Below are 13051 nucleotides of genomic sequence, written 5' to 3' on the forward strand. Positions count from 1 at the left end.
CTTAAAATTGATCAAAAGTGATGATAAAGGCATTTATAATGTTACAAAAGATTTCTATTTCAGATAAATAGTGTTCATATCGATATCGGAATTATATCGTATCGACCGAAATTAAGAAATATATCGTGATATCAATTTTTGCCATATCGTTCAGCCCTAGGTAAAAGGTGTCCCTAAAGGCACAATAACTGACATAATAATTAATATTCATCGTATAATATAAAATATTGTTACTACTGTGAAGTTTTTTTTTTTTTTCAGAACATATTTTAATACCACTATATTTATTTGAACCTTTTCTGATTGTTTTGAGCAAGTATTAACTTAGATACTTTAAAAAATACTTCAGCCAGACACAAGTATTTGCATCAATACTGCCTTTTGCCCCCTCAACATGCTTCATAAATGTTCAATAAAAACATAGATTTTTTTCTCTCCAGTCACGCACTATATAAAGAGTGAAAAGCACATCTTTCTTAAGGTGTGTGCCTTTAGCACCGTTGTACCCAGTACATCTGATTTATTAACCATAACTATCTGTTTACTTGTTTTAACAAGAGTGCCTAGAGACTATGAATTATGGATAGGAAAACATGAAAGAAAGTGTGATGTTTAGTGAGATGTTTAGTGAAGCTGAAGTATAATTGATCTTACCCTGTAGGGTCTAACTGGCCTTATACACCTGATAATGATCGCTATAAATGATAGAACTCTCTAACTCTACCCAGTTGGGAAAGACGTCCATTTTTAAGCTCAATTTCATGTTTGTGAGATCGTACCACCATGACCTCAGCCACACATTTCCAATTCTCCTGAAAAAGTTCAGCACCAGTGGGACAGTGCCCTGAAGCAAACAGGACCACCATACATCATTCTGGAGCATTTTCCAAGTCATGCACCATGTTTTCCACACACACTCCATTGGATTCTGCATCCCAGTACCGATAATGATGCACATCCTCAATCCCTGCTGCCTTAAAGGTGCTTACCAATACCAGCGAGTCTTCAAGAAACAATAGAGAAATTAACGTGTGTTACGACTGCAAAAAATCAAATGTTTGTTTCATATTCAGATTTGGTCTAAAATTAGTGGCTAGTAAATTTATTCACATACAGTATGTTCACTCTCTTAAAATGCAAATTAGTGTAAATGGCAACATTATCATGTGTAACGGATTGTGTTACGACCGCATATTCAAAAATCAAATGTGTGTTTATATTCAGGTTTTGTCTAAAATTACTGGCAAGGGTTGCACCAGCTCTTCGTAAGTTCTTACTTAAGTTGGAATGTAAAGTCCACAATACAGGCCCAATAACTACTAGCTAGTTTGTAACTAACTTTGTACTTTATCGGCGGCACCACTTGTTTTTAAGGCCTTCTAATATGTGAGCCAAAGTTGTTGAAATGCTGTGAATTTCAGTTTATCCTTGATTCTAAACTCATGCAAATAATGTTTCCATTGAAATTGGATACTACTTAATCATGAAAAACATAGGTATTTTTGTATGTAAATAACACTCAGAAACTGTATCTGAAATGACCAAGGATCAATAAATAAATACTAATGCAAAAACATCATAAATTACTTTTTTTTTTTTTTATGATTGACTTTAATTGACATGCACAACAGATGCACACAAAGGCATGCTGTTTAGGTTGGGCTTGTGTTGAAGAGCCACTAACAAAATAATTTATTCACATAATATTCTCTCTCTTAAAGTGTAAATGTCAACATTATCATATGTGTAAAGGACTGAAGTCAGTCAGGTAAAACAAGAGCTTATTGATACAATTCAGTCAGTCTGCTATTTTATTGCAACCATTACTCTTGGTTGGAGGCTTAGATGACTATGTTTCATCTAAGTTTAACGGTACAATGAAAAAATTTTTAGAAGTGTGTAAGTTGTAGCCTATTTATTTAAAAAATGAACTAAGCTGTAAATGACACACAGCTGGTGCATCCAGTGCTTGAACATTACAATTTCTGCATGGCACGTGCACATTTTGTACAGACCATCACAGGGAGAGGAGAGCAAGATGATGGTTCCACTCCAGGAAGAGCTTGAACAGTAGCAGGATCTCAGTAACTCAGCACCCAGATGCACTGCTCCAGTACATCCAACTGTTTGGACACCAAACACCTACCGCATTTCCAAACACATTTCATCCGAGCTAGTAATTTGGAAACGTAACCCACAACATCAGTATTTCCCAACACCCTTTTGTCTTATTTGGCCCCTCAGCAAGGCGCAAGTACCCTTTAATTAACGCCAAATCAGAAATGTGTTAATATTATGCAAGATACAAAAATACAAAAATCATTCATTTCAGATGAAAGTAGCCTTTTTTTTTTTTACTATAATTACTCCTGATCCACTTTAAATTAAAACAACAATAAACAATTATTAGTGTGCACAGGGATGTCAAGAAAATATTTTTGGAGGTGCACCAGTAGTAGTCCATTAATGCAGAACACATTTTTGCATTTAAAAATGCGAGATCTACAGATTTTTATTTTTTTAAGTCAGAATATCTAGTTCAGTCATAAAACTCTAGATGGCAGTTGTTTTGGATGCAATCTGCTGGCAACCACATCATTTACTACATGGCACAAGCTGATTGGCCAATGAGATTGCTTGCTTAACATTTAAATGGTCTGGTTCAGTGGTCGCTGTAAGCTGCAGTGCAGTTTCTCTAAAACCCTCCACCTCCCCCAGCTCCACCTGCCTAGATCAACATGATTTATGTGGTAGCTGTACATGCTCACAGCAAGTCTGTGTATCTACTGTCAGTAGCAAGTATTTGCTCTACAGCAGCAGTGTGCGTAGCAGATCTGGGATGTGTTTCCCAAAAACATTGTTAGCTAACTATGGTCGCAAGTCCCATTGAACTCAGACTTGACTGACAGACTGGCATTCTGACAGCACAAGCTTCATGCTTTCTAACCTTATCTTCACTTTATGTTGCAATTACTCTGCTTATTATACATATAAAATATAAGCAGTTTATATCAAGTAGTTCCATATTAATAATTGTGACCACAGAGTTTGTTTACAATGTCTACCATTGTAACATGTTTACATATGCCAATATCTGTATACAGTGTGTGCATATATACATAGAGAGAGAGAGTATCTTGTAATAAATATACATAAACATACATCATGTATATATTACTTTTGCTTTCTGCACAACTCTGCATACATTGGATTGATTTTGATGTACTGTAAGTGTGCACCAAATATACATTCCTATAGGAATATACAAGTATCGGATTGGGACTCGTTATCGGCAGATACTCAATATTCAATGACTTGGATCGGAACGGGAGCACAAAAAACCTGACCGGGACATCCCTATAAAACAATCAAGTCTTCCTGTTGATCAAAACTCTAGAACATGGAATTAGAAACGCAAAGGTCATGGGTTAAATTCCCAGGGAAAGCAATAACTGATCAAATGTGTATCTTAAATGCACTATAAGTTGCTTTGGATAAATACATAAATGTACTGTAAATCATGCATTAATTTTTAATAATCAGATAGATATACAGTGCTTCGGAAGTTGCATTCAAAATGAACTCTGCTCAAACGTCTGAGCTCGTGGGCACATGTTCCCTCCTCTGAACTGGACATGCCCCCAATCCTGACTGTGTGTGAAAAACAGACTTGCCATAATAAGACACCTGAGCTTGTTTGTCTATCACAACTTTTGACAGTTCTGGGGGACAATCATGGAGAAACTTTCTCTGACAAAGACCAAATGTCGAATTTATTTATAAAAGAAACCAAGATTTGCTTGTTCCACCTGGTTGAAAAGCTTAAGGATGAAGGAAATGTGAAGGCTGGGGTTTGTGTCAGGCCTTTAATTGTTTTAACTGGACTATTAAAACTTAAGTGTTAAGGCCAGTTCACACCATGCACGGTAACTATAAAGATAAAGATAACGATAACGATAACGATATAGTTCTAAAAAACGTTCTCAATATTAAAGAATAGCAGAGTTCACACCGAAGCTATAACGATAAAGGCACAGAGAAACAATATCGTTGGAATCACTTTCAGAACGATTTTATTCAGCTGATGAACGATAAAAACATTGACAGCCAATCAGAATCAATCTTGCTATAATGAGCGCGAGAATTTAAAGCTACAGACGAGCGTGCGCTTACAGATGATATCTTTCACTGGTGTGGACGCTAATATCGTTATCTTTATAGTTATCGTTCTTGGTGTGAACAGGCCTTTAATCAGTTTAATAACAGTAAAGTGATCAGTGGTGGTTAGTTTCTATTCAGCACCAGTATCTTTAATTACTGACGTGTGTGACTAACCCATTTGAGTCACATTATCTCCGTAGTTCAATAATCAAAAGCTATATTTGGTTTACAGCTTGCACTGACATTTCCAGATAGCGTTGAAGGCGACTGGCTTTACATCATCTGCAAACAAACTACACAGTGGGTATGTACTAAGCCTCTCATGCACTATCAGTGTATTCAGCTTGCGAGTCGCTGTGGATCAGTCGGGACTGGGGATTAACATGAGCTTTCAACAATTGTGGGATAATATTTTATAGAAAGATGGTCTACAGTGTAATGTCGTTTACTGAAAACAATTAAAAGGATGTTACCCTGCTTTCCATAATGGCAGGGCTATCTTTGTCCAGTGCAAGTTCGGTTGCCCTTCTGGTGAATTCTGGGATCCCAAGGATGGGTGGGTACTCTGGGGTTAGAGTCGGGTCTGTGGCAATTTGCTGCTTGATTTTTCATACAAGAGGAAGCCATGCACTGTGTCCATGCTCTCCAATATACTCTATATCCTTTTCTGCTCATCGAAGCTGCATTTATTTGATCAAAAATACAGTACAAACAGTAATATTGTGAAATTGTATTACAATTTATAATAATGGTTTTCTTTTGAATATATTTTGTAATATAATTTATTCCTGTGATGCAAAGCTGAATTTTCAGCATCAATTACTCCAGTATTCAGTGTCACATGATCCTCCAGAAATCATCCTAATAATTTGCTGCTCAAAAATTTCTTATTATTATCAATGTTCCAAACAGTTGTGCTGCTTAATATTTTGAGTTAAGTTTGGGGTAAGATTTATTATTATCATTTTGAAATAAATTATTTTTATTCAGCCAGCACACATTACATTAATGAAAAGTGACAGTAAAGACATTTATAAAGTTATAAAGGATTTCCATTTCAAATAAATACTGTGAATTTTGTTCAATATTTTAAACAATAATCCTGACAAAAATGTATGCTAATTTCCACAAATACATTAAGCATTAGAATGATTTCCAAAACCCATATTAACATTTATTTAATGATTTCTGAATGATCACGTGACACTAAAGACCAGAGTAGTGGCTGCTGAAAATTCAGCTTCTTATTTTTTTATGATTAAAAATAAATAATAATAATAATAAAAAAAATAAAAAAAAATGATTCCAGACTTTTAACCTGTAGTGTATATGGACTTGTCATTTTTTATGGTTTAGTATTCCTCGAGAATAGAATGGATTTAGCAAAAAACAAACAAGAAAAGCTATTGTTTTTAAAAAAGTATGTGGTATTTGGCAACTCATGCAGACTAGTGTGTTCCTGTATTTCTAACATTTTATGAGTACATTAGCATGTAAATGACCTTAAGAGTCTAACACACAGGCTAAAATTCAATTTTGGTTTCATAGGTTTTTTTTATGTGCCATCATCATTACAGGCGGCAGTCCGTGTCCAGTGTGGGGCAGAGGCAGTAAAATCACTCACCCCTCCCTGCAAGATTCACTTTATCGGGATGCGTGTCTCGCTTGAAATCCTCTAGAAGGTTCATTTCAGATGACATGAACCCTGCGCCATCAAACACAAAGCGAGCAGACATCTTGTGCTGGTGCATTGACTTCTTTTCTCACTGTAAACAGCACTCATTCTGCAGCTCTATGTCAATGACAACTGCAAGGGTTTGTTTACTGTCTGTTGCTTAGATGCGTGACTGTTTCCTAGCAACAGCTCATATAAACTCTGCTATAGTTCAGGATGTTATACCCTCATCAAGCTAGAAATCAAAATAAGAAATCATAAAATTAATGTTATAATTAACATGCTGCCAAAAGTAGGATTCACAAATACTTCACCACCAGTACATACTCTATTTCTCACTTCAAGTCAAATGCATGTTTTATTAAACATTTTGTGTACAAGTAGGTATGCATCTCGGTCTACATATAGGGAAAAATACATCCGATAAAATCATGTGGTATTATTTACACTTTGTATTTTATTACTCTTTCATTAGCATTAAAACACTTTAAGTTAATAGTTTTTTAATGTTGGCAAACACTGTGATGCTTCAGTAACAAATACTGGCACAATCACTGTCCCACAGGACCCATTATGGTTCAAACGGTCAAAATAAGCTCTCATCATTGGCATTTAATCATCTTCATCCTCATCATCCTCCTCCCCCTCTGTCATCTCAATGGGATTCACTGCAAAAAAGAAAAGAATTTTAGCAATGGCATGGTTGAGCACCATTTAGAATTAAAATACAAAAATTTGAGAATTAGTATTCGTTCTTTAAATATTAAAATACATGGGAATCATGGACGATTTCGGGAAATTACAATATCCAATATTTCTAAAATGATCTGAGTGTCGAGGTGGATATTTAGCAAACTGAAAATCAATATTGGTGCCCGTTTTATTTGTTTTCATAGTATTAAAGAAATGTATACAATCAACTGAAAAAAACGATATACTTGTGTTGGACTATTGAAGCTCCTTGGCTGTGTAACCATGTTGACATTTCTGAATTGCAGTTCATAAATCCTCCTGTCATTGCAATTCAAATTTCCAGTCAGCACCCTGAATATTCACACGTGTGAATTAGCAAGGAGCTAAAATAGTGAATTTTGCCCAACCCTAAAAAACACAAAATAAGTATTCCAATGCAAGGTCTTACATGTTATATGCTGAGCAGAGATGAACACGGGTCCTTTACCCGAGCACAGTTTAAAGGTGACAGGGGGAATAAGCTCCAAACCGGGAAAACTGATCTGCAACATATGACAAAATATCTAGTCTTATATATGATTAGCAGTTTCTGAAAACTTTCAATCAAACTATGAGCCACAATAATTCACCATTGGCATACAGTGGCGGAGGGTGGCAATGGGCAACGGTTTGGAAGCTCCGACATCGTCACAGACGGCCACTATATGCATCTCGTCTCCTGCCTCCTCACTAAGACATATCTGTGAAAATAGAAATCAGGCCATTTTACTGTACTGACAAACCGGTTGAAGACTATGGATGTGGGTGTAGGTTATCAGGCTCACTCATACACTTTTTAATAGATCATTCAAAAAATGTAATCATTAAAAAAAAAAAGAAAAAAAAAAAAAGTAATTTACTCACCTTCATGAACCAAAACGTAAATGACCCATAAACACAAAAGGTGAACTTCACAAATATCCTGGCCAGTCTTTTATAATGAAGAGAGAATGTAGACTACAAAATGATAAAACGCATTGACTCTGATGCATTACAGTTTTTAATCACTTCCGCACATTATTTCAAGCCTTGAATAAATGAATGACTGAATGAATGACAAACATGGCTGCCTTTGCATGTTGATGAGCAATGTTCGATTCATGAATGAAAAGAATTGACTGAGAAGATTGATTCAATGAATCGAATGATACAATGATTCCTTCACAAATCCAGTGCTCCATTTCTAAAAATTAAATCAACAATGCAGTCACAAATATTAACAGCTACTGGAGAGATAGCTAAATAATAAATCATCATACAAGTTTTATAAATTACTGTAAAGTAGCTCCAGGCCCTGACACATTACAGTTTTTTTTTAATCGCTTAGGCAAATTATTTCAAGATTTTTTCCCACGATAAAAATAATATACAACTAAAAAAAAAGAATAGATAAGGTGAATAAATCCAATAAAATAAATAAGACTAACATGGCTTCCTCTGCATGTTGATGAGCAATGTTCGCTTCATGAATGAAAATAATTGACTGAAGAATGACTCAATGAATCGGATGACGCGATGCTTCGTTCACAAATCCCGTACTCAAGTTCAAATCATTAAATTAATGATCCACTAACAACGATCAACAGCTAGCTGGAAGTTAAGCTGAATAACATACGCCACGGATGGAAAAAAAAAAGTCATACGAGTTTGTAACGGCATGAAGGTGAGTAAATATTAACAGTTTTCATGTTGGGATAGACTATGAAGGCCCAAATCTAGGTTACCGTTTTGATGAAAAACTGGTTCTCCAGAAGGTAATTTTCTGCTTGAAAGACAGCTGTGGTCTCAGAGCCACTGAGCACACAACCTTTCAGGAAAGAAAGCAAGTAAAAAGCGACTAAAACAATTCAGGTAATTGCAAAGGCTCGCTGTACAGGACAGAAATGATCTTACCCCAGTGAACACATGCTCTGTCAGACACAGATGATGAGCTGGATAATTCAGACAGACTGATTGAACCTACAGAGTCATTTTCGATAAAACAGCTTGTCATTTCAGTCAGCATGAACGCTGTTGAGGTGAAACGGTGTGAGAAGAGAATCTTTCTGCACCTTTTCTTCACAAGCCAGTCAGCTTGGCCCCACTCATAAATGTTTGTTTACAAAGGGGCGCTTAATATTCCTTTACCTGATAAAATAATCAACACTGTATATCAGATCAGTATATCTGCCACCTGCAGCAAGGATTGAACAGTAATATAAACTGTGCCATTCACATGGACGCACACCTGTAAACAGCGAGGAAAAACACTGCACGCAGATAGCTGATAAATTAGATCGGTTGATGATGAACTTCAGGTGTTTTTCCTGAGCGCGTAACGCGCTTCATCAGACACTAGAGGGCGCGCCATGACTTCTGATCACGTTTGTTGCCTGAGGAAAGTTCATTCTACAGCATTTTTTTAATACTTCATTTTTAAAATAACTATTAAATTAGCGTTTAAAAAAAAAAAAAAACTTCATTTTTAAATAACTGTATTAAATTATTACTTTTTTTGTTATATGCGGGTCTATTTATTTATTTATTTATTGTCGAGATGTATTTATTTCATGAAGAAGTCTGACCTTTTATAATTTCGGTATTTAATGGATTAATTAATGGGGTGGCAGGTATGTGCTTTATGTTTATACACTTTTTGTTTTCAAATTATTCTCTCATTTACAAAAAAAAAATATTTTGCCTGAAGCTTTAACATTTTGCCTAAAACAGCATGCCATAACACGTGTCAGTTTTAATCAAGTATATGCACATGCATATAAAAACAAACAAAAAACATAGCCTTTGAAGGCTAAAAGACTGTTTAAAATGTGTGATTTTATTTTATAAACTACTATAACAGCTAATTACTTTTTCTGTAATCCAGTTTTTCCCCCCTAGTAATCTCTCTCTTTCTGTTTGTAGGTTGACATTAGTATCTTTAGTTTTGGTCAAGGGTTAAATCATAATCTTTCAGATCAAGTGTCAGTCTAGGGGTCAGAGGGTGTGATTCATGATGAGAGATTATTATCACTCTAAAAATTACCGACTTGTGTTTTAAAATGAAACTATTGACTTCTGATTCACACGTCAAGCACTTATGCACTGACTTTTTCCTTCTGTATTTTATCTTTCTGTCTAAAGCAGGTAAATGTTCCTTGCTTTTCCACAGTCACTTGCTAGATATTTACTTTTATAGACTGGCTCTGTAACGGAAGAGGTCTGACGCAACAGGTTAGTATATATAAAATAGGTTTATTTGGTCACAGAGAGTACTGGGGTAGGGTTCAGAGGATGTGATGGTGAGGGAATAGTTCGAAGGATATGATGAGTGGGGTAATCCGGGTCTTTGGCTTTACAGGAGCTGGAATGCAGGCAGGAGGAGCACACACCTCAGCGATCCGTGAACTAGGAGGAACAGGAGACACTTGGAGACGAGGAGACACTAGGAGGAACACAGGAGGTAAGTAATGCAGGAAGTATTCAAATGGAAGTAGTAGCAAAGTAATTGATTCCTCTACGTGTATACGAGACCGGACAATGAGGGTGTCTGAGGTGTATGCTTTTATGCAGGTTGGTTAATGAGGTGCTTGATTAGTGACAGGTGCTGGTGCTCAGAACTCAGGTGAGAGGGATCGATACCTTTGAAATAAACTGAGGTCCCCGGTCTGAGACGATGTCTTCGGGAATGCCATAATAGCGGAAGACCTTGTTAAAGAGAAGTTCAGCCATTTCCAGTGCAGTGGGGAGACCTCTGAGGGGCACGATCAACTATTACCAGGATGCATGTTACCTTCCGAGGGTGGCAGGTCCGTGACAAAGTCTACTCCTAGGTGTGACCAGGGGCGATTTGGCACTGGTAGAGGAAGGAGTTTGCCAGATGGTAAGTGGCGCGGGCTTTTGGACATGGCACAGTCTGGACATCCTTGCACGAACCTTCTCACGTCCCTTGCCATATTGGGCCACCAGAAGCGATCTCGTAGCAGCGAGAGGGTGTTGTTGGCCCCTGGATGGCCAGTGCCTCGGGAGGAGTGAGCAGAGTGAATCAGTGGGGTGCGTTGTGTTCGTGGTACGTACTGGCATCCTGGAGCACAGCCCGGTGGATTGTTGGGAGCCATGTTTGGGGAATGGAATTCAATGGGAATTCAATTCCATTCAATGGGACTGACGATCATCTTTGGTGGGATGATACTTTCCGGTTCTTCTGGGCCTTCCACATGACTGTGAATACGTGACAAGGCGTCTGCCTTGACGTTTCTGGGACCAGGGCGATGTGAGTGGGCTGGTGATCTTGCTATAGTCTAGAATGAAGCGATGGTAAAAGTTGGCAAATCCGAGGAATAGTTGGAGCTCTTTAATTGTAGTGGGTTCTGGCCAGGAGGTTACAGCTTCCACCTTCCCCTCGTCCATCTGGATACCGGCACGATCAATGTTATACCCCAGGAATTGCACTGTGGGTTGGTGGAAAGTGCACTTTTCAGCCTTGAGGAATAGGTGGTGCTCTCTCAGGCGTTGGAGGACCTCCGCAATGTGCTGGCAAGAGACCCCGGGTCAGCCTTCTCTGCCGCTCAGCGGAAGATAACCGTTGTTTCTCCACACTCATGGGTTCTGGTGCTGGTTCTGGAGGGTTACTGGGCTCTGGTCGGCGGAGGCAGGAGGTTGTGGCGTGGACTGGTATTGCTGCACCGATGGATTGCGTAGCACTCGTCGTAGTGAGTCTAGGAGCTCCTGGAATGGATCGGGGTGACTCATCTGTGCCGTCGGTGTTGGTCCGGTCTTCTGTAACGGAAGAGGTCTGACGCAACAGGTTAGTATATATAAAATAGGTTTATTTGGTCACAGAGAGTACTGGGGTAGGGTTCAGAGGATGTGATGGTGAGGGAATAGTTCGAAGGATATGATGAGTGGGGTAATCTGGGTCTTTGGCTTTACAGGAGCTGGAATGCAGGCAGGAGGAGCACACACCTCAGCGATCCGTGAACTAGGAGGAACAGGAGACACTTGGAGACGAGGAGACACTAGGAGGAACACAGGAGGTAAGTAATGCAGGAAGTATTCAAATGGAAGTAGTAGCAAAGTCATTGAGTCCTCTACGTGTATACGACACCGGACAATGAGGGTGTCTGAGGTGTATGCTTTTATGCAGGTTGGTTAATGAGGTGCTTGATTAGTGACAGGTGCTGGTGCTCAGAACTCAGGTGAGAGGGATCGTTGTGATTGGGTGGTGGTGGAGCCTGGCCGATCTGTTACAGGCTCACTATGGCAGTGCAGTATTTCATAGACTCTTTTTTCTTCTTTAATTAAAATCAAATCTTTTGCTCATTGATTGGATAAAATAGAGAAAGTAGCATGTCACTCAGGTGTTATATTATTATTATTATTATTAACAACAATTGCATATACATTAATAAATATTAGCATAATTTATTCCTGTGATTGTGAAGCTGAATTTTCAGCATCATTACTCCAGTCGTTAGTGTCACATGATCCTTCAGAAATCATTATAATATGTAGATGATAAAACCATGATCGAAAGCATGATTTTCTTCAGGATTCTTTGATGAAGAGCAAGTTTAAAAAAACAGCAAGAAATCTTTGTTACATTATAATTATTTTTTTTACTGTCATTTTAATTGAATTCATCCTTGCTGAATAACAGTATTTAATAATAATAATACTAATAATAAATCTTAGCCCAAACGTTTGAACAGTAGTGTATCTCTTTAGAAAAATGTGTGGATGGATTTGTCATTAGGATTATATGATATTTATATTTATATATATTTACCATCAGGATATCTTTTCACTATCTGATCTGTGTGGCTACTTGTGTATCACTGAAGGGGGAAAAAGACTTCTGACCTTTAGTTAACCTGTTAGGATTTTTATTGTGCCTCACTGTTGTTGCAGGGTGAAATTCTTGTACACGTTGTTTTGGCGGGTGAGTCCGACTGTTGGCTGAGCTGCTTATCAGATGCCTAACCAATCTGTCCTGCTCTATGACATTTTTACCTCTTCTTTTCTGAGGAATTCTCCACATTCTCTTTTTAGTGCGTCCCAAAAGAGCGACCCGCTCACTTCACACTCATGTTACCCTCGTTATCTCTGGTGCCCCTGTTATCTTGGCATCGGCACCCTGCCCAGACCTGCAGTTTATTTGAGGAACACACAAACACTTAAACGATCACAGCATTATTTAGAATTATGCAGGAAATAGGAATTAAGTTGCTCAGATACTCGTGTGTAATGGAGTTGTTTGGGTTTATACTATTTTAAGTCAATGAAGTGAAATATTGAGGTATTTTAGAATTTAGATGTTTAAACTGGGTTAAGCCCATGAATAGAAAGGAGCACACATAATTCCCTACACCATCTAAATTTGTTATATTTAAGAATTATATAAAATGTTCAGGTAATTAAGCTATTATCAGTATTATTACACCATATAATACACATACTGTATATATATATATATATATATATATATATATATATGTGGGGTATATA

The 13051-nt window shown here is 37.6% G+C and overlaps 1 protein-coding gene and 1 pseudogene across 2 annotated transcripts; both read right to left on the reverse strand.

Moving 5' to 3' along the window:
* LOC107683896 (aspartate aminotransferase, cytoplasmic-like) overlaps positions 1-5947 on the reverse strand; it is a 9199-nt pseudogene extending 3252 nt beyond the window's left edge.
* A 256-nt stretch (positions 5948-6203) lies between these two features.
* LOC107683882 (nucleoplasmin ATPase-like) lies at positions 6204-8832 on the reverse strand. 2 transcript variants are annotated; one of them, XM_016479940.1, is made up of 6 exons: positions 8696-8832; positions 8462-8578; positions 8293-8375; positions 7159-7269; positions 6978-7071; positions 6204-6504 (listed from the first exon to the last, which is right to left on the reverse strand). In XM_016479940.1, exons 2-6 carry the CDS (start codon positions 8571-8573, stop codon positions 6449-6451), a joined length of 456 nt encoding a protein of 151 aa, XP_016335426.1. In that variant the 5' UTR covers positions 8574-8578; positions 8696-8832; the 3' UTR covers positions 6204-6448. The 2 variants fall into 2 exon arrangements, with proteins under 2 accessions (XP_016335426.1, XP_016335427.1); XM_016479941.1 differs by having other exon boundaries at positions 8796-8817.
* Positions 8833-13051: the final 4219 nt, after the last annotated feature.

The sequence above is a fragment of the Sinocyclocheilus anshuiensis genome, unplaced genomic scaffold (assembly GCF_001515605.1).
Source record: "Sinocyclocheilus anshuiensis isolate Anshui unplaced genomic scaffold, SAMN03320099.WGS_v1.1 scaffold1625, whole genome shotgun sequence".
NCBI lineage: Eukaryota > Metazoa > Chordata > Actinopteri > Cypriniformes > Cyprinidae > Sinocyclocheilus > Sinocyclocheilus anshuiensis.